Source organism: Oncorhynchus mykiss, chromosome 4 (assembly GCF_013265735.2).
Source record: "Oncorhynchus mykiss isolate Arlee chromosome 4, USDA_OmykA_1.1, whole genome shotgun sequence".
NCBI lineage: Eukaryota > Metazoa > Chordata > Actinopteri > Salmoniformes > Salmonidae > Oncorhynchus > Oncorhynchus mykiss.
This window is the reverse complement of record NC_048568.1, coordinates 41,111,832-41,134,918: the sequence shown is the minus strand read 5'-3', so window position 1 is coordinate 41,134,918 and position 23,087 is coordinate 41,111,832. Positions and strand designations below refer to the sequence as shown.

The 23,087-nt window shown below is 40.2% G+C and overlaps 1 protein-coding gene across 1 annotated transcript in view; it reads left to right on the top strand.

The window, feature by feature from the left end:
- Positions 1 to 23,087, top strand: part of LOC110522635 (YLP motif-containing protein 1) — a 63,836-nt gene that overhangs the window by 19,252 nt on the left and 21,497 nt on the right. The window contains exons 8-19 of the mRNA XM_036976343.1: positions 2,724 to 2,844; positions 5,667 to 5,814; positions 11,631 to 11,726; positions 11,874 to 12,054; positions 12,384 to 12,410; positions 17,624 to 17,859; positions 20,318 to 20,484; positions 20,814 to 20,876; positions 21,450 to 21,569; positions 22,165 to 22,341; positions 22,550 to 22,633; positions 22,876 to 22,959. Coding sequence (XP_036832238.1) covers positions 2,724 to 2,844; positions 5,667 to 5,814; positions 11,631 to 11,726; positions 11,874 to 12,054; positions 12,384 to 12,410; positions 17,624 to 17,859; positions 20,318 to 20,484; positions 20,814 to 20,876; positions 21,450 to 21,569; positions 22,165 to 22,341; positions 22,550 to 22,633; positions 22,876 to 22,959 — 1,504 coding nt within the window. The remainder of the gene's footprint in view (positions 1 to 2,723; positions 2,845 to 5,666; positions 5,815 to 11,630; positions 11,727 to 11,873; positions 12,055 to 12,383; positions 12,411 to 17,623; positions 17,860 to 20,317; positions 20,485 to 20,813; positions 20,877 to 21,449; positions 21,570 to 22,164; positions 22,342 to 22,549; positions 22,634 to 22,875; positions 22,960 to 23,087) is intronic.

Below are 23,087 nucleotides of genomic sequence, written 5' to 3'. Positions count from 1 at the left end.
CATTTGGAAAGTATTCAGACCCCTTGACTTTTCCCACATTTTGTTACGTCACAGCCTTATTCTAAAATGTAAAATGGATGAAAAAATGTTTTTTTTACATCTCATCAATCTACACACAATACCCCATAATGACATCACAATACCCCATAATGACATCACAATACCCCATAATGACAAAGCAAAAACAATTTAAGATATTTTTGCAAATGTATAAAAAAATTCACCTGAAATATCACATTTACATAAGTATTCAGACCCTTTACTCTGTACTTTGTTGATGCACCTTTGGCAGCAATTACAAGCTTGGCACACCTGTATTTGGGGAGTTTCTCCCATTCTTCCCTGCAGATCCTCTCAAGCCCTGTCAGGTTGGATGGGGAGTGTCGCTGCACAGATATTTTCAGGTCTCTCCAGAGATTTTCGATCAGGTTCAAGTCCAGACTCTGGCTGGGCCACTCAGAGGCTTGTCCTGAAGCCACTCCTGTGTTGTCTTGGCTGTGTGCTTAGGGTCGTTGTCCTGTTGGAAGGTGAACCTTCACACCAGTCTGAGGTCCTGAGCACTCTGGAGCTGGTTTTCATCAAGGATGTCTTTACTTTGCTCCGTTCATCTTTCCCTCGATCCTGACTAGTCTCCCAGTCCCTGCCGCTGAAAAACATCCCCCCAGAGAGTCTTGTTTCTCATGGTCTGTCAGTCCTTTAGGTGCCTTTTGGCAAACTCCAAGCGGGCTGTCATGTGCCTTTTACTGAGGAGTGGCTTCTGTCTGGCCACTCTACCATAAATGCCTGATTGGTGGAGTGCTGCAGAGATGGTTGTCCCTTCTGGAAGGTTTTCCTGGTCACCTCCCTGACCAAGGCCCTTCTCTTCTGCTCAGTTTGGTCGGGCGGCCAGCTTTAGGAAGAGTCTTGGTGGTTCCAAACTTCTTCCATTTAAGAATGATGGAAGCCACTGTGTTCTTGGGGACCTTCATTGCTGCAGAAATGTTTTGGTACCCTTCCCCAGATCTGTGCCTCGACACAATCCTGTCTCGGAGCTCTACGGACAATTCCTTCGACACCAATCAAGTTGTAGAAACATCTCAGGGATGATAAGTGGAAACGGTACAATGGGCCTGAATACTTAAGGAAGGAGGTTTTCCATTTGGTGTGAAGTACTTAAGTAAAAGTACTTGAAAGTTCATCTTAAGTAGTTTTCTTGGGTATCTGTACTTTACTATTAATATTTTGGAAAACTTTTACTTCACTACATTCCTAAAGAAAATAATGTACTTATTACTCCATACATTTTCCCTGTCACCCAACTCGTTACACTTTGAAGGCTTAGCAGGACAGGAAAAATGTCTAATTCACCCACTTATCAAGAGAACCCTGGTCATCCCTACTGCCTCTGATCTGGCAGACTCACTAAAACACATGCTTCATTTGTAAATTATCTTTGACAGTTGGAGCATGCCCCTGGCTATCCGTAAATACATTTAAAAAAACTAGAAAATGTAGTGGTCTGATTTGCTTTAATATAAGGAATTTGAAATGATTTATACTTGTACTTTTGATACTTAAGTACATTTTATCAATTACATTTTCTTTTGACACTTAAGTATATTTAAAAACATATACTTTTAGACTTTTACTCAAGTAGTATTTTACTGGGTGACAGACTCACTTTTACTTGAGTCATTTCCTATTAAGGAATCTTTACTTTTACTCAAGTATGACATTTGGGTACTTTTTCTACCGCTGGGTATTTAAACAACAAAAAAATCGCAATCATTTCTTAAAACCCTGTTTTTGCTTCGTCATTCTGCGGTATTGTGACGTCATTATGGGGTATTGTGATGTCATTATGGGGTATTGTGACGTCATTATGGGGTATTGTGACGTCATTGTGGGGTATTGTGACGTCATTGTGGGGTATTGTGATGTCATTATGGGGTATTGTGACGTCATTATGGGGTATTGTGATGTCATTATGGGGTATTGTGACGTCATTGTGGGGTATTGTGACGTCATTGTGGGGTATTGTGACGTCATTATGGGGTATTGTGACGTCATTATGGGGTATTGTGACGTCATTGTGGGGTATTGTGACGTCATTATGGGGTATTGTGACGTCATTATGCGGTATTGTGACGTCATTATGAGGTATTGTGATGTCATTATGAGGTATTGTGATGTCATTATGAGGTATTGTGTGTAGATTGAGGGGGGAAAACAATCGAAACCATTTTAGTCTAGAGGTCTGAATATTTTTTGTTTTTCTTTATTTTTACTATTTTCTACGTTGTAATAATGAAATAACACATATAGTAACCAAAAAAGTGTTAATAATTAAACAAATCCAAAATATATTTTATATTTGAGGTTCTCAGAAGTAGCCACCCTTTGCCTTGATGACAACTGTGCACATAGTTTTGATGTCTTCACTATTATTCACTTGAATGAGTAGGTGTGTCCAAATTTGACTGGCACTGTATATTTTTTTGAAATGCCATTTTTCACAACTGTTTTTTTGTGAGAGACCTCTGAATGTAGCCTGAGTACCTGTCTGATTGTTCTATCATTCTACTCATTGCCACCCTTTTGTGATACCATTTTTGGAGTACACGGAGAGGAATGTTAGCACAAAATAGGTTCGGGATTCCAGGCTACTCTGTACATTCATATTAGCAAATGAATCACACAGCACTTTAAATACAATGTAGGTCTGTTTCTCTGGTACTGAACAGAGAAATGCAGGAGAATTTGACCGAGGGAGAGGCCCTATCCATCACGTCTGACCCTAAGACGGAGCTCCCTGCTGGGCTACTGGGGCTAGAGATCCCCCCTGAGGTCCGGAGTGCCCTGCAGGTAAACCACCACACCCTGTTGATATAAAATATGACTAAATATGACTAAAATATGACTAAATCAAATGTATATATTTTACATAAAATATAGAATTGAACTGTTTGACATTTACATATAGAATTTAGCTGCAGGTAAATCTATAGGCATTTGTTTGAGATAGTACAGTTTTGTGTATTTTTTCTTTCAAGCTGTTTATTCAAGTAATTATATATATATATATATATATATATATATATATATATATATATATATATATATATACGTATGTGTATATATATACGTATGTGTATATATATATGTATATATGTATATGTGTGTGTATTTGTATATAGGGTTGCAAAATCCCGGGAACTTTGAATAAATTCCCTGGTTTTCCAGAAATCCTGGTTTAGAGGGTTCCAGGTTTGCTGCTTGTTCCCTCCTGATTCCGGGATTCCTGGTTTAGAGGGTTCCAGGTTTGCTGCTTGTTCCCTCCTGATTCCGGGAATCCTGGTTTAGAGGGTTCCAGGTTTGCTGCTTGTTCCCTCCTGATTCCGGGAATCCTGGTTTAGAGGGTTCCAGGTTTGCTGCTTGTTCCCTCCTGATTCCGGGAATCCTGGTTTAGAGGGTTCCAGGTTTGCTGCTTGTTCCCTCCTGATTCCGGGAATCCTGGTTTAGAGGGTTCCAGGTTTGCTGCTTGTTCCCTCCTGATTCCGGGAATCTGGAATTTTGGGAAAACCAGGGAATTTATTCAAAGTTCTTGGAAGCCCATATAAAACTGTTAAATCTCACAGTTGAGTCATGTCACTAGCTAGGTTTCCATCCAATTGGCGACAGAGTTGCTTGCAAATATTCTAAAAAAAAAAAATAATAATAATTCCCAACAGAGATTTTTTTTGCGCGATGAAATGATGCACATACAAATTACTTTTTCCCATTTCATTTTCAACTCTGCTGATGGTTTTGGTACAAAAACAAAAAATGTTTGTGTTTTATAAAGCAAATGTGCCCTGTGTTTATTTCCATGTGCTTTAGCCAACATCTCTCAGCCAGTGCAGGTAGACTATCTACATGATGAGATTATTATGGATAAGAGTCATGTCATTTTTATTTGTCAAATGGGCACCCAAGCATCGATCATCATGTCACCAGAATAAGACCCTCAATATTTCCTATTGGAAAGGAGCGTCAAGCTCGCGTCACCGTGCACTTTCACCACCCTGTGAAGTTCCATCGGAACTGATTTCATCCGTAGTCTAATAAACTCCGTGGGTTTACCCTGTCATAGTGAGAGGAGCACACAACGTGTAATTTGCATGTCTCCAAGTTTACTTCGATATGATGGTTAATATACCGTATCATTATCTGCGCGTTAAAAGGTTTCCACCTCCATTTCTCGCACCAATTTATTTTACCGACAAGCGGCCACCTTGTCTAGCGCGTTTTTGTTTTATCGACAGTTAGGTTTACTGCCAGATTTGCGGTTGTCATCAGGCCTCTCGTGGCATTTTTAAAAATGTTCATTACACTGAATGTACTTGCATAAAGAGGCTGGTTGTAAACTGGTTATAATGTTGGTCATAATAGTTGGTTATAATGTTGGTTATAATGTTGGTTATAATAGTTGGTTATAAACCTGGTTATAATAGATGGTTATAATAGTTGGTTATAATAGTTGGTTATAGACCTGGTTATAATGTTGGTTATAATGTTGGTTATAAACCTGGTTATAATGTTGGTTATAATGTTGGTTATAATGTTGGTTATAAACCTGGTTATAATGTTGGTTATAAACCTGGTTATAATGTTGGTTATACACCTGGTTATAAACCTGGTTATAATGTTGGTTATAATAGTTGGTTATAATGTTGGTTATAATAGTTGGTTATAATAGTTGGTTATAATAGTTGGTTATAATGTTGGTTATAGACCTGGTTATAATGTTGGTTATAGACCTGGTTATAATGTTGGTTATAATAGTTGGTTATAATAGTTGGTTATAATAGTTGGTTATAATGTTGGTTATAATGTTGGTTATAATGTTGGTTATAATAGTTGGTTATAATGTTGGTTATAAACCTGGTTATAATGTTGGTTATAGACCTGGTTGTAATGTTGGTTATAATGTTGGTTGTAGACCTGGTTATAATGTTGGTTATAATAGTTGGTTATAATAGTTGGTTATAATAGTTGGTTATAATTGTTGGTTATAATGTTGGTTATAATGTTGGTTATAATAGTTGGTTATAATGTTGGTTATAGACCTGGTTATAATGTTGGTTATAATGTTGGTTATAGACCTGGTTATAATGTTGGTTATAATAGTTGGTTATAGACCTGGTTATAATGTTGGTTATAGTGTTGGTTATAATAGTTGGTTATAGACCTGGTTATAATGTTGGTTATAATGTTGTGGTTATAATAGTTGGTTATAATGTTGGTTATAGACCTGGTTATAATGTTGGTTATAATGTTGTGGTTATAATAGTTGGTTATAATGTTGGTTATAGACCTGGTTATAATGTTGGTTATAGACCTGGTTATAATGTTGGTTATAATGTTGGTTATAGACCTGGTTATAATGTTGGTTATAATGTTGGTTATAATAGTTGGTTATAGACCTGGTTATAATGTTGGTTACAACCTGGTCATAATATGGGTATAAACCTGGTTATAGTCCAACAATATATTTGAAGAAGACCACTTTAATTATTGTCCGTTGTCATTTCCAGGTCACATACATATTTCTAACTCTTTTTTTTGTTTGTTTTTAGTTACAAATTATAGATATTTACCCATTTTTTAAAAACGTGTTAACCCACAACACTATTTCTCCACCCCAGGCGACCAATCTCATTTCTAACTCAACTGCTGCAAAAACAGTGACGTGGGGAGACACCAACCCTCAAGACACTGGGTACATGTCCTCCGTTCCTCCAGTCCCCAACGCACCAGTCATCCCGAAGACTGTCGACTATGGACATGGACATGGTAGGGAAAGAAACATGGAAATAGGAAGCAGTGTTGGGGTCAGTTCCTGTTCCAATTCCATTCAATTCAGAAAGTATTCTAAATTCCTGTTCCAATTCCATTCAATTCAGAAAGTATTCTAAATTCCTGTTCCAATTCCATTCAATTCAGAAAGTATTCTAAATTCCTGTTCCAATTCCATTCAATTCAGAAAGTATTCTAAATTCCTGTTCCAATTCCATTCAATTCAGAAAGTATTCTAAATTCCTGTTCCAATTCCATTCAATTCAGAAAGTATTCTAAATTCCTGTTCCAATTCCATTCAATTCAGAAAGTATTCTAAATTCCTGTTCCAATTCCATTCAATTCAGAAAGTATTCTAAATTCCTGTTCCAATTCCATTCAATTCAGAAAGTATTCTAAATTCCTGTTCCAATTCCATTCAATTCAGAAAGTATTCCAAATTCCTATTCCAATTCCAAATGGCCCTTATTGAAAAGCATTAAAGAGAATTGGAATGCGTATTGGAATTTGTTTAGGAAATTGGTACTTCTTTTAATTGACTGATGTTAAAATGGAATAGCTTCTGTAAAAATATATAAATAGTAACTAAAGGATGCTCATTGGCCAAACTGTGTTATCTCTATCTTTAAAACCTACAGACCTGAAAGTGGTTATTCTGCTTCAGAAACACGCCGTTGCCTCCTTGTTTATTTTTCTGTTATACAAATCAAATTGTATTTGTCACATACACATGGTGAACAGATGTTAATGTTATGGTCACATACACATGGTGAACAGATGTTAATGTTATATGTCCTGGTCACATGGTGAGCAGATGTTAATGTTATGGTCACATACACATGGTGAACAGATGTTAATGTTATATGTCCTGGTCACATGGTGAACAGATGTTAATGTTATATGTCATGGTCACATGGTGAACAGATGTTAATGTTATATGTCCTGGTCACATGGTGAGCAGATGTTAATGTTATATGTCCTGGTCACATGGTGAACAGATGTTAATGTTATATGTCCTGGTCACATGGTGAACAGATGTTAATGTTATGGTCACATACACATGGTGAACAGATGTTAATGTTATATGTCCTGATCACATGGTGAACAGATGTTAATGTTATATGTCCTGGTCACATACACATGGTGAACAGATGTTAATGTTATATGTCCTGGTCACATGGTGAACAGATGTTAATGTTATATGTCCTGGTCACATGGTGAACAGATGTTAATGTTATGGTCACATACACATGGTGAACAGATGTTAATGTTATATGTCCTGGTCACATGGTGAACAGATGTTAATGTTATATGTCCTGGTCACATACACATGGTGAACAGATGTTAATGTTATATGTCCTGGTCACATGGTGAACAGATGTTAATGTTATATGTCCTGGTCACATGGTGAGCAGATGTTAATGTTATATGTCCTGGTCACATGGTGAACAGATGTTAATGTTATATGTCCTGGTCACATGGTGAACAGATGTTAATGTTATATGTCCTGGTCACATGGTGAACAGATGTTAATGTTATATGTCATGGTCACATGGTGAACAGATGTTAATGTAATGGTCACATACACATGGTGAACAGATGTTAATGTTATATGTCATGGTCACATACACATGGTGAACAGATGTTAATGTTATATGTCCTGGTCACATACACATGGTGAACAGATGTTAATGTTATATGTCATGGTCACATACACATGGTGAACAGATGTTAATGTTATATGTCCTGGTCACATGGTGAACAGATGTTAATGTTATATGTCCTGGTCACATGGTGAACAGATGTTAATGTTATATGTCCTGGTCACATGGTGAACAGATGTTAATGTTATATGTCCTGGTCACATGGTGAACAGATGTTAATGTTATATGTCATGGTCACATGGTGAGCAGATGTTAATGTTATATGTCCTGGTCACATGGTGAACAGATGTTAATGTTATGGTCACATACACATGGTGAGCAGATGTTAATGTTATATGTCCTGGTCACATGGTGAACAGATGTTAATGTTATATGTCCTGGTCACATGGTGAACAGATGTTAATGTTATATGTCATGGTCACATGGTGAGCAGATGTTAATGTTATATGTCCTGGTCACATGGTGAACAGATGTTAATGTTATGGTCACATACACATGGTGAACAGATGTTAATGTTATATGTCCTGGTCACATGGTGAACAGATGTTAATGTCATGGTCACATACACATGGTGAGCAGATGTTAATGTTATATGTCATGGTCACATGGTGAGCAGATGTTAATGTTATATGTCCTGGTCACATGGTGAACAGATGTTAATGTTATATGTCCTGGTCACATGGTGAACAGATGTTAATGTTATGGTCACATACACATGGTGAACAGATGTTAATGTTATATGTCCTGGTCACATGGTGAACAGATGTTAATGTTATATGTCCTGGTCACATGGTGAACAGATGTTAATGTTATATGTCCTGGTCACATGGTGAACAGATGTTAATGTTATATGTCCTGGTCACATGGTGAACAGATGTTAATGTTATGGTCACATACACATGGTGAACAGATGTTAATGTTATATGTCCTGGTCACATGGTGAGCAGATGTTAATGTTATATGTCCTGGTCACATACACATGATGAACAGATGTTAATGTTATATGTCCTGGTCACATGGTGAACAGATGTTAATGTTATGGTCACATACACATGGTGAACAGATGTTAATGTTATATGTCCTGGTCACATGGTGAACAGATGTTAATGTTATATGTCCTGGTCACATGGTGAACAGATGTTAATGTTATATGTCATGGTCACATGGTGAACAGATGTTAATGTTATATGTCCTGGTCACATGGTGAACAGATGTTAATGTTATGGTCACATACACATGGTGAACAGATGTTAATGTTATATGTCCTGGTCACATACACATGGTGAGCAGATGTTAATGTTATATATCCTGGTCACTTGGTGAACAGATGTTAATGTTATATGTCCTGGTCACATGGTGAACAGATGTTAATGTTATATGTCATGGTCACATGGTGAACAGATGTTAATGTTATATGTCCTGGTCACATGGTGAACAGATGTTAATGTTATATGTCCTGGTCACATGGTGAACAGATGTTAATGTTATATGTCCTGGTCACATGGTGAACAGATGTTAATGTTATGGTCACATACACATGGTGAACAGATGTTAATGTTATATGTCCTGGTCACATACACATGGTGAACAGATGTTAATGTTATATATCCTGGTCACTTGGTGAACAGATGTTAATGTTATATATCCTGGTCACATGGTGAACAGATGTTAATGTTATATGTCATGGTCACATGGTGAACAGATGTTAATGTTATATATCCTGGTCACATGGTGAACAGATGTTAATGTTATATGTCCTGGTCACATACACATGGTGAACAGATGTTAATGTTATATGTCCTGGTCACATGGTGAGCAGATGTTAATGTTATGGTCACATACACATGGTGAACAGATGTTAATGTTATATGTCCTGGTCACATGGTGAACAGATGTTAATGTTATGGTCACATACACATGGTGAACAGATGTTAATGTTATATGTCCTGGTCACATACACATGGTGAACAGATGTTAATGTTATATGTCCTGGTCACATGGTGAACAGATGTTAATGTTATATGTCCTGGTCACATGGTGAACAGATGTTAATGTTATGGTCACATACACATGGTGAACAGATGTTAATGTTATATGTCCTGGTCACATGGTGAACAGATGTTAATGTTATATGTCATGGTCACATGGTGAACAGATGTTAATGTTATATGTCCTGGTCACATGGTGAACAGATGTTAATGTTATATGTCCTGGTCACATGGTGAACAGATGTTAATGTTATATGTCCTGGTCACATGGTGAGCAGATGTTAATGTTATATGTCCTGGTCACATGGTGAACAGATGTTAATGTTATATGTCATGGTCACATACACATGGTGAACAGATGTTAATGTTATGGTCACATACACATGGTGAACAGATGTTAATGTTATATGTCCTGGTCACATACACATGGTGAACAGATGTTAATGTTATATGTCCTGGTCACATACACATGGTGAACAGATGTTAATGTTATATGTCCTGGTCACATGGTGAACAGATGTTAATGTTATATGTCCTGGTCACATGGTGAACAGATGTTAATGTTATATGTCCTGGTCACATACACATGGTGAACAGATGTTAATGTTATATGTCCTGGTCACATACACATGGTGAACAGATGTTAATGTTATATGTCCTGGTCACATACACATGGTGAACAGATGTTAATGTTATATGTCCTGGTCACATGGTGAACAGATGTTAATGTTATATGTCATGGTCACATGGTGAGCAGATGTTAATGTTATATGTCATGGTCACATGGTGAACAGATGTTAATGTTATATGTCCTGGTCACATGGTGAACAGATGTTAATGTTATATGTCATGGTCACATGGTGAACAGATGTTAATGTTATATGTCATGGTCACATGGTGAACAGATGTTAATGTTATATGTCCTGGTCACATGGTGAACAGATGTTAATGTTATATGTCCTGGTCACATACACATGGTGAACAGATGTTAATGTTATATGTCCTGGTCACATACACATGGTGAACAGATGTTAATGTTATATGTCCTGGTCACATACACATGGTGAACAGATGTTAATGTTATATGTCCTGGTCACATACACATGGTGAACAGATGTTAATGTTATATGTCCTGGTCACATACACATGGTGAACAGATGTTAATGTTATATGTCCTGGTCACATGGTGAGCAGATGTTAATGTTATATGTCCTGGTCACATGGTGAACAGATGTTAATGTTATATGTCCTGGTCACATGGTGAACAGATGTTAATGTTATATGTCCTGGTCACATGGTGAACAGATGTTAATGTTATATGTCCTGGTCACATGGTGAACAGATGTTAATGTCATGGTCACATACACATGGTGAACAGATGTTAATGTTATATGTCCTGGTCACATGGTGAACAGATGTTAATGTTATATGTCCTGGTCACATGGTGAACAGATGTTAATGTTATATGTCCTGGTCACATGGTGAACAGATGTTAATGTTATATGTCCTGGTCACATGGTGAACAGATGTTAATGTCATGGTCACATACACATGGTGAGCAGATGTTAATGTTATATGTCCTGGTCACATGGTGAACAGATGTTAATGTCATGGTCACATACACATGGTGAGCAGATGTTAATGTTATATGTCCTGGTCACATGGTGAACAGATGTTAATGTTATATGTCCTGGTCACATGGTGAACAGATGTTAATGTTATATGTCCTGGTCACATGGTGAGCAGATGTTAATGTTATATGTCCTGGTCACATGGTGAGCAGATGTTAATGCGAGTGTACCGAAATGATTGTGCTTCTAGTTCCGACCGTGCAGTAATATCTAACAAGTAATCTAACAATTTCACAACAACTACACACACCTTTATTTAACTAGGCATGTAAATTAAGAACTAATTCTTATTTTCAATGACGGCCTAGGGAACAGTGGCCTTGTTCAGGGGCAGAACGACAGATTTGTACCTTGTCAGCTCGGGGATTTGATCTTGCAACCTTTCGGTTACTAGTCCAACGCTCTAACCACTAGGCTACCTGCGCTCCGTGCGTGTCCGTGCGTGTGCGCGTGTGTGTGTGTTTGTTTGTTTGTTTGTTTGTTTTCCCTCCCCAAGACATTGACCCCCACATTTCCATGTTGCTATCCAGACCTGGGTGCTGCCACGGTGGAGCGGATCTCCTACGGTGAGAGGATTGTGTTGAGACCCGATCCCTTGCCCGACAGGGAGAGGAGTTATGAAAAAGGTGACTGTTTTATTTTTGCATGGTGATTATTTTTAAAAGTTACTAACATTGGTTTTGCAGGTAGCAGCTAATTCTGTATGTCGCTTTGGGTAAAAGTGCCTGCTTAAATGGCATCGACTATAACGATAACCTCCTTTCCCCCTATAGAACTACTGGGCCCCCTGAGAGACCCCTACCACAGAGACCTGTACTACGACAGACGACCGGTGGACCCCTACATGGAGCGCAGGGAGTACAGCAGGGAGAGGGACATGTACAGAGAAAAAGCTCCCATGGACTTTGAAAGAGAACGATACGAGAGGGAGCGCTATCCGCCTCGAGATGACAGGTATACCTGGTTACATTTAGTGGAGATTAAACTAGATGATTGAATAATACATGATATTGCTATGGGTTTAACAACACCCACTGTGTGTGTGTGTGTGTGTGTGTGTGTGTGTGTGTGTGTGTGAGACACACATAACTACAGGCTCCACTAATGAATTTGTCTTCTGTTCTTGTTAATGCAATTAGTCTTATCAATCAAATCTATTTCTAAAGCACTTTTTTCTTTACCTCAGCCGTTTCACAGAACTGTGTGACAGCGCTGTGTAGAACTAACAAGAGGCAGGACTCGTTTAACATTTTGTTTTTGTGTTCTGTTCTTGCTGCTTCAAGCAAACACTCCATGGATGTTGATGACAGGTATTATATCACACTGTCACTGTGACTAGTCCGGCTGGTATTATATCACACTGTCACTGTGACTAGTCCGGCTGGTATTATATCACACTGTCACTGTGACTAGTCCGGCTGGTATTATATCACACTGTGTTACTGTGACTAGTCCAGCTGGTATTATATCACACTGTCACTGTGACTAGTCCGGCTGGTATTATACCACACTGTCACTGTGACTAGTCCGGCTGGTATTATACCACACTGTCACTGTGACTAGTCCGGCTGGTATTATATCACACTGTCACTGTGACTAGTCCAGCTGGTATTATATCACACTGTGACTAGTCCGGCTGGTATTATACCACACTGTCACTAGTCCAGCTGGTATTATACCACACTGTCACTGTGACTAGTCAAGCTGGTATTATATCACACTGTGTTACTGTGACTAGTCCAGCTGGTATTATATCACACTGTCACTGTGACTAGTCCGGCTGGTATTATATCACACTGTGACTAGTCCGGCTGGTATTATATCACACTGTGTTACTGTGACTAGTCCGGCTGGTATTATATCACACTGTCACTGTGACTAGTCCGGCTGGTATTATACCACACTGTCACTGTGACTTGTCCAGCTTGTATTATACCACACTGTGACTAGTCCAGCTGGTATTATATCACACTGTGACTAGTCCAGCTGGTATTATATCACACTGTGACTAGTCCAGCTGGTATTATATCACACTGTGTTACTGTGACTAGTCCGGCTGGTATTATATCACACTGTCACTGTGACTAGTCCGGCTGGTATTATATCTCACTGTGACTAGTCCAGCTGGTATTATATCACACTGTCACTGTGACTAGTCCAGCTTGTATTATACCACACTGTGACTAGTCCGGCTGGTATTATATCACACTGTGTTACTGTGACTAGTCCAGCTGGTATTATATCACACTGTCACTGTCACTAGTCCAGCTGGTATTATATCACACTGTCACTGTGACTAGTCCGGCTGGTATTATATCACACTGTCACTGTGACTAGTCCGGCTGGTATTATACCACACTGTCACTGTGACTTGTCCAGCTTGTATTATACCACACTGTCACTGTGACTAGTCCGGCTGGTATTATATCACACTGTCACTGTGACTAGTCCAGCTGGTATTATATCACACTGTGACTAGTCCGGCTGGTATTATACCACACTGTCACTAGTCCAGCTGGTATTATACCACACTGTCACTGTGACTAGTCAAGCTGGTATTATATCACACTGTGTTACTGTGACTAGTCCAGCTGGTATTATATCACACTGTGTTACTGTGACTAGTCCAGCAGGTATTATATCACACTGTCACTGTGACTAGTCAAGCTGGTATTATACCACACTGTCACTAGTCCAGCTGGTATTATATCACACTGTCACTGTGACTAGTCAAGCTGGTATTATATCACACTGTCACTGTGACTAGTCCGGCTGGTATTATATCACACTGTCACTGTGACTAGTCCAGCTGGTATTATACCACACTGTCACTAGTCCAGCTGGTATTATATCACACTGTCACTGTGACTAGTCAAGCTGGTATTATATCACACTGTCACTGTGACTAGTCCGGCTGGTATTATATCACACTGTCACTGTGACTAGTCCAGCAGGTATTATATCACACTGTCACTGTGACTAGTCAAGCTGGTATTATATCACACTGTCACTGTGACTAGTCCGGCTGGTATTATATCACACTGTCACTGTGACTAGTCCAGCAGGTATTATATCACACTGTCACTGTGACTAGTCCAGCAGGTATTATATCACACTGTCACTGTGACTAGTCCGGCTGGTATTATATCACACTGTCACTGTGACTAGTCCGGCTGGTATTATATCACACTGTCACTGTGACTAGTCCAGCTGGTATTATATCACACTGTGACTAGTCCGGCTGGTATTATACCACACTGTCACTAGTCCAGCTGGTATTATACCACACTGTCACTGTGACTAGTCAAGCTGGTATTATATCACACTGTGTTACTGTGACTAGTCCAGCTGGTATTATACCACACTGTCACTAGTCCAGCTGGTATTATATCACACTGTCACTGTGACTAGTCAAGCTGGTATTATACCACACTGTCACTAGTCCAGCTGGTATTATATCACACTGTCACTGTGACTAGTCAAGCTGGTATTATATCACACTGTCACTGTGACTAGTCAAGCTGGTATTATAACACACTGTCACTAGTCCAGCTGGTATTATATCACACTGTCACTAGTCAAGCTGGTATTATATCACACTGTGACTAGTCCGGCTGGTATTATATCACACTGTGTTACTGTGACTAGTCCAGCTGGTATTATATCACACTGTCACTGTGACTAGTCAAGCTGGTATTATATCACACTGTGTCACTGTGACTAGTCAAGCTGGTATTATATCACACTGTCACTGTGACTAGTCAAGCTGGTATTATATCACACTGTCACTGTGACTAGTCAAGCTGGTATTATATCACACTGTGTTACTGTGACTAGTCCAGCTGGTATTATATCACACTGTCACTGTGACTAGTCAAGCTGGTATTATATCACACTGTGTTACTGTGACTAGTCCAGCTGGTATTATATCACACTGTGACTAGTCCAGCTGGTATTATATCACACTGTCACTGTGACTAGTCAAGCTGGTATTATATCACACTGTGTCACTGTCACTAGTCCAGCTGGTATTATATCACACTGTGTTACTGTGACTAGTCCAGCTGGTATTATATCACACGGTCACTGTGACTAGTCCAGCTGGTATTATATCACACTGTCACTAGTCCAGCTGGTATTATATCACACTGTCACTGTTACTAGTCCAGCTGGTATTATATCACACTGTGACTAGTCCAGCTGGTATTATATCACACTGTCACTGTGACTAGTCCGGCTGGTATTATATCACACTGTCACTGTGACTAGTCCAGCTGGTATTATATCACACTGTCACTAGTCCAGCTGGTATTATATCACACTGTCTCTGTGACTAGTCCAGCTGGTATTATATCACACTGTCACTAGTCCAGCTGGTATTATATCACACTGTCACTGTGACTAGTCCAGCTGGTATTATATCACACTGTCACTAGTCCAGCTGGTATTATATCACACTGTCACTGTGACTAGTCCGGCTGGTATTATATCACACTGTCACTGTGACTAGTCCAGCTGGTATTATATCACACTGTCACTGTGACTAGTCCAGCTGGTATTATATCACACGGTCACTGTGACTAGTCCGGCTGGTATTATATCACACTGTCACTGTGACTAGTCCAGCTGGTATTATATCACACTGTCACTGTGACTAGTCCAGCTGGTATTATATCACACGGTCACTGTGACTAGTCCAGCTGGTATTATATCACACTGTCACTAGTCCAGCTGGTATTATATCACACTGTCACTGTTACTAGTCCAGCTGGTATTATATCACACTGTGACTAGTCCAGCTGGTATTATATCACACTGTCACTGTGACTAGTCCGGCTGGTATTATATCACACTGTCACTGTGACTAGTCCAGCTGGTATTATATCACACTGTCACTAGTCCAGCTGGTATTATATCACACTGTCTCTGTGACTAGTCCAGCTGGTATTATATCACACTGTCACTAGTCCAGCTGGTATTATATCACACTGTCACTGTGACTAGTCCAGCTGGTATTATATCACACTGTCACTAGTCCAGCTGGTATTATATCACACTGTCACTGTGACTAGTCCGGCTGGTATTATATCACACTGTCACTGTGACTAGTCCAGCTGGTATTATATCACACTGTCACTGTGACTAGTCCAGCTGGTATTATATCACACTGTCACTAGTCCAGCTGGTATTATAACACACTGTCACTAGTCCAGCTGGTATTATAACACACTGTCACTGTGACTAGTCCGGCTGGTATTATACCACACTGTGTCACTGTCACTAGTCCGGCTGGTGTTATATCACACTGTCACTAGTCCAGCTGGTATTATATCACACTGTCACTGTGACTAGTCCAGCTGGTATTATATCACACTGTGTCACTGTGACTAGTCCGGCTGGTATTATATCACACTGTCACTGTGACTAGTCCGGCTGGTATTATACCACACTGTCACTAGTCCAGCTGGTATTATATCACACTGTCACTGTGACTAGTCCAGCTGGTATTATATCACACTGTCACTGTGACTAGTCCAGCTGGTATTATATCACACTGTGACTAGTCCAGCTGGTATTATATCACACTGTCACTGTGACTAGTCCAGCTGGTATTATATCACACTGTGTTACTGTGACTAGTCCAGCTGGTATTATATCACACTGTGTCACTGTGACTAGTCCAGCTGGTATTATATCACACTGTGACTAGTCCAGCTGGTATTATATCACACTGTCACTGTGACTAGTCCAGCTGGTATTATATCACACTGTGTTACTGTGACTAGTCCAGCTGGTATTATATCACACTGTGTCACTGTGACTAGTCCAGCTGGTATTATATCACACTGTCACTAGTCCAGCTGGTATTATATCACACTGTGTCACTGTGACTAGTCCGGCTGGTATTATATCACACTGTCACTGTGACTAGTCCAGCTGGTATTATATCACACTGTGACTAGTCCAGCTGGTATTATATCACACTGTGACTAGTCCAGCTGGTATTATATCACACTGTGACTAGTCCAGCTGGTATTATATCACACTGTGACTAGTCCAGCTGGTATTATATCACACTGTGACTAGTCCAGCTGGTATTATATCACACTGTCACTAGTCCAGCTGGTATTATATCACACTGTCACTGTGACTAGTCCAGCTGGTATTATATCACACTGTCACTGTGACTAGTCCAGCTGGTATTATATCACACTGTCACTGTGACTAGTCCAGCTGGTATTATATCACACTGTCACTGTGACTAGTCTGGCTGGTTGTTGTGGCCTTGTGAATGCTTCCTGCTCCGGGGCCTGCGTGTTCACAAAGCATCTAAGAGTTAGGAGTACTGATCTAGGATCAGGTCCTCCTTGTCCATATTATCATATTCATTATGATCTAAAAGGGGAAACTGATCCAAGATCAGCAACCCCATTTTCTTAAAAAAAAAACTATTTTGTAACTACCGGTCCAGATCTGCAGTGTTCTGAGGGATTTTCATCGTGTGTCTCTCTTTTCTCTCCAGACAACCCCCTGGCCATCCTCGCCCCGGTCCCCCACCTCCTCGCCCGGGCTACAGGGACAGAGACATGAGGGAGAGGGAGGGCAGCCGGACCAGTAGAGACAGAGAGGATACTTATGGAAGACCTGGGGGTTATGACAGACCTCCGTTCGAGCGCGGGCCTGAACGTGGGCCTGAGCGCTACGACCATGGTGACGAGCGCGGGCCGGAGCGCTACAACCATGGTGCCTCAGCGTATGGTAAGACATGCTATGTACTGCGGTCTCTAACAAACATATGCTAGCTAAGACATGCTATGTACTGCGGTCTCTAACAAACATATGCTAAGATATGCTATGTACTGCGGTCTCTAACAAACATATGCTAGCTAAGACATGCTATGTACTGCAGTCTCTAACAAACATATGGTAAGACATGCTATGTACTGCAGACTCTAACAAACATATGGTAAGACATGCTATGTACTGCGGTCTCTAACAAACATACACTCCCTTTCAAAAGTTTGGGGTGACTTATAAATGCCCTTGTTTTTGAAAGAAAAGCACATGTTTTGTCCATTAAAATATAATCAGATTGATCAGAAATATAGTGTAGATATTGTTAATGTTGTAAATGACTATTGTAGCTGGAAACGGATACATTTTTTAATGGAATATCAACATAGGCGTACAGAGGCCCATTATCAGCAACCATCAGTCCTATGTTCCAATGGCACGTTGTGTTAACTAATCCAAGTTCATAATTTTAAAAGGTTAACTGATCATTAGAAAACCCTTTTACAATTATGTTAGCACAACTGAAAACTGTTGTCCTGATTTAAAGAGGCAATAATACTGTCCTTCTTTACACTAGTTTAGTATCTGGAGCATCAGCATTTGTGGGATCGATTACAGGCTCAAAATGGTCAGAAACCAAAGCACTTTCTTCTGAAACTCGTCAGTCTATTCTTGTTCTGAGAATTGAAGGCTATTCCATGTGAGAAATTGCCAAGAAACTGAAGATCTGGTGCAACGTTGTGTACTACTCCCTTCACAGAACAGCACAAACTGGCTCGAACCAGAGTAGAAAGAGCAAGAGGACAAGTACATTAGTGTCTAGTTTGAGAAACAGACAAGTCCTCAACTGGCAGCTTCATTAAATAGTACCTGCGAAACATTGCCTTGCTGACATCTTTGCACACTCTTGGCATTCTCTCAACCAGCTTCACCTGGAATACTTTTCCAACAGTCTTGATGGAGTTCCCACATATGCTGAGCACTTGTTTACAGCAATTCCTTCACTCTGCGGTCCAACTCATCCAAACCACCTCAATTGGGTTGAGGTTGGGTGATTGTGGAGGCCAGGTCATCTGATGCAGCACTCCATCACTCTCAAATAGCGCTTACACAGGCTGGAGGTGTGTTTTGGATCATTGTCCTGTTGAAAAACAAATGATAGTCCCACAAAGTGCAGACCAGATGGAATGATGTATCGCTGCAGAATGCTGTGGCAGCCATGCTGGTTAAGTGCGCCTTTAATTATAAATAAATCACTGACAGTGTCACCAGCAAAGTACCCCCCTCACCATCACACCTCCTCCTCCATGCTTCACGGTGGGAAATAGACATGCAGAGATCACCCACAGCACGTCTCACAAAGACACAGCAGTTGGAACCAAAAATCTCCCATTTGGATTCATCAGACCAAAGGACAAGTTTCCACCAGTCTAATGTCCATTGATCGTTTTTCTTGGCCCAACCAAGTCTCTTCTTCTTATTGGTGTCCTTTCAGTAGTGTTTCTTTGCAGCAATTCGACCATGAAGGACTGATTCACGCAGTCTCCTCTGAACAGTTGATGTTGAGACGTGTCTGTTACTTGAACTCTGTGAAGCATTTATTTGGGCTGCAATTTCCGAGGCTGGTAACTCCAATGAACTTATCCTCTGCAGCAGAGGTAACTCTGGGTCTTCCTTTCCTGTGGCGGTCCTCTTCAGAGCCAGTTTCATCATAGCGCTTGATGGTTTTTGCGACTGCTCTGAAAGAAACTTTCAAAGTTCTTGAAATGTTCTGTGTTGACTGACCTTCATGTCTTAACGTAATGATGGACTGTCGTTTCTCTTTGCTTATTTGAGCTGTTCTTACCATAATATGGTCTTGGTCTTTTATCAAATAGGGCTATATTCTGTATACCACCCCTACCATGTCACAACACAACTGATTGGCTCAAATGCATTAAGAAGTAAATAAATTCCACAAATCAACCTTTAACAAGGCACACCTGTTAATTGAAATGCATTCCAGGTGACTACCTCATGAAGCTGGTTGAGAGAATGCCAACAGTGTGCAAAGGGTGGCTATTTGAAGAATCTCAAATATAAAATGTATTTTTAATTTATTTTACACTTTTTTGGTTACTACATGATTCCATATGTGTTATTTCATAGTTTTGATGTCTTCACTATTATTCTACAATGTAGAAAATAGTAAAAATAAAGAAAAACCCTTGAATGAGTAGGTGTTCTAAAACTTTTTACAGGTAGTGTACATGCCGAAAAACGCGTTGGTTTTAACAATCAAAATGGTGTTTGTGAAGGCAACTTCCATTGTCCTACTAATTTTCAGTTTGCTTGTCTTTTCATGCCTCTTGGTTTTAAAGTAAAATTGCGACAGGTTTCTCTTTTTTTTGCTTTGCACTGACTGTCCTGTCTTGTGGTCTAGGTGAACGGAGGAGTTACCCAGAGGAGAGAGGAGGAGGAGGCCCCACGTCGTCCCACCCTCCTCCCCCCCCACCGACTGCTCCTCCTTCCAGGATGGAGAAGAAACCGGAGACCAAGAACGTGGAGGACCTTCTCAAACTGCCAGGCCGAGACACTCGTCCAGAAAGGGTGCAAATAAATGACTTCTCGCTCAATCATCTTACTCTTCATTCACTTACTTCCTCATTCACTTCAATACAACTTTAAATACAGTACTTCCTCATTCACTTCAATACAACTTTTAAATACAGTACTTCCTCATTCACTTCAATACAACTTTTAAATACAGTACTTCCTCATTCACTTCAATACAACTTTATTTACCCCTCTCGGGGACAATTAAGAAATGCGTTGCCAGGATAATAACATCCTCAAGTACAACAAGAGTAGACAGATCTCATATCCCCAGATGCATGTCTCGTGTATGAGTGAGTTCCATAACCTCTGATGTTTCTCAGATCGTCATCATAATGAGAGGCCTACCAGGAAGTGGGAAAAGCCATGTGGCCAAGCTGATACGGGTGAGTGGAACCTAAATACAGTACTTCCTGTATCTTCCAACGTGGCTGTTCTGTTGTGGTAATAATAATGAAATGTCTGGGATGAAATGTTCTCTCCTGTCCCGCGTTTCCTGTTTTCCAGATATACTAATATATGATATATTGTATCCCAGAGTTCTTTCACAACGGTCAACTACCTAGCCTCGTTCCACCATCCTGATCTCGAGAGCTACGAGAGAGCGATGGTCAGGATGGTGGATCAGGTTAATCTAAATACCTGCACCACTCGTCTTAAATGCACGCTGCTACCTGCACCACTCGTCTTAAACGCACGCTGCTACCTGCGCCACTCGTAGTTGTCGTCTTGTCTGGAGCGCTGCCTTCTCTCACTGAAATACCTTGTCGTTACTAGCTCTGACTTTTCTGCTAGCGGCTTTATTCAGGAAGTTTTGCTTACTGTGACTGTGAAAGGTGGTTGTCTCATCTAGCTACCTTTTAAATAAAAAAAAGATGAGTACACTATAACTGTAAGTGTCTCTGGATAAGAGCGTCTGCTAACTGACTAAAATGTGAAATGTTGTTGCGTGGGTTAAGGACAAGGAGGTGGAGTGTGGAGGGGCTCCACCCAGAGTGCTGGGGTTAGACGACTACTTCATGACGGAGGTGGAGAAGGTGGAGAAGGACCCAGAAACAGGGAAACGGATCAAACTCAAGGTGTGTCCTTCTGTTTGCTCTCTGACTGACTTAAACCTCTCTCTGTGTGTGTGTGTGTGTGTTCCTGCTATATGTAGAGCATAAGGCTTTCTACAAGAGAGCAGTTTAGTGAAATACTATCTCTCTGTAGGAGATGACTGTAGGCCTTAAGAAAACTTACCCATGTGTAATATGGTGTCTCACTGGAGCTATTGTAATGCATGAAGCAAATGGGCCCCATTTATGCTATGTTGTTTTCATTAAGCAATAACTCACCGAAGAGGGTGTGGTATATGGGCCAATATACCACGGCTAAGGGCCGGTTCTTATGCGCAACGCAGAGTGCCTGGACACTGCCCTTAGCCGTGGTATATTGGGCGTAAATCACAAACCCCCGAGGTGTCTTATTACTGTTATAAACTGGTTAGCAATTTAAATAGAGCAGTAAAAAATAACATGTTTTGTCCGTTTTTATACGGTCTGATATACCACGGCTTTCAGCCAATCAGCATTCAGGGCTCGAACCACCCAGTTTATGATTAAATATTTGAACACGTGTTTATTTTGTATTTTTAATATCAATTCATAAATTGTTTATTTTTTTTATTTTTGTCAGTGTCTGGAATACGAGTACGAAGCCGAGATGGAAGACACGTACAGGAACAGTATGCTAAAAACATTCAGGAAGACCCTAGACGACGGCTTCTTCCCCTTCCTCATCATCGACGCCATCAATGACCGGGTTAAATACTTTGATCAGTTCTGGAGTGCTGCCAAGACTAAAGGCTTCGAGGTGAGTTGACGTTTTCATATCTTGAAATATCAAAAAATAATACCGTTCCTTAGTCCATACTAGCTTACCATTTTAGAATTCATGCCCAATGAATGACTTAATTCGAAGTTGTGTACTAGTGTGGAGATTCGAACCGAATTAAAACGTATACGCTTCCTGATGTGGCCTACATTACGTGGAAACGTGTCAAATGTTTTTTTTATACCAGGTATACTTGGCGGAAATCACGGCAGACAATCAGACTTGTGCTAAAAGAAATGCCCACGGACGGAAGATGGATGATATTCAGAAGGTACTGTACTGAGTGTCCTCGAGTCAACAACCGCAGAGCTCTTATACATTTTTAGTGGATTCAGGGGTCATATTTATCAAGGCATTGATAACGACAGTGATAGACCATGCGTAGATTGTCTATTTATTGTCTTGTGTCTGTCTATATAGTATTTTTTTTTTAATTAGAGTAATTAATGGCAATATATAGTGTTTTTTTTAAATTCCCGTTCTGTTTTCTATTTCTGTTTTCTGTCCGTCTAGATGTCCAGTAACTGGGAGTCGTCTCCACGTCACATGGTGCGGCTGGATGTCCGTTCCCTGCTTCAGGATGCTGCTATTGAGGAGGTATGTAGTACGGGAACATGTCACAATATGTTGACATCTTGGTTTTTATACCCGTTAGGGGCGTTAAAGGTGCTACACATAGGATTTGTTTGAATATCGGCAGTAGTGGTGAAATTAGTGTTTCACGG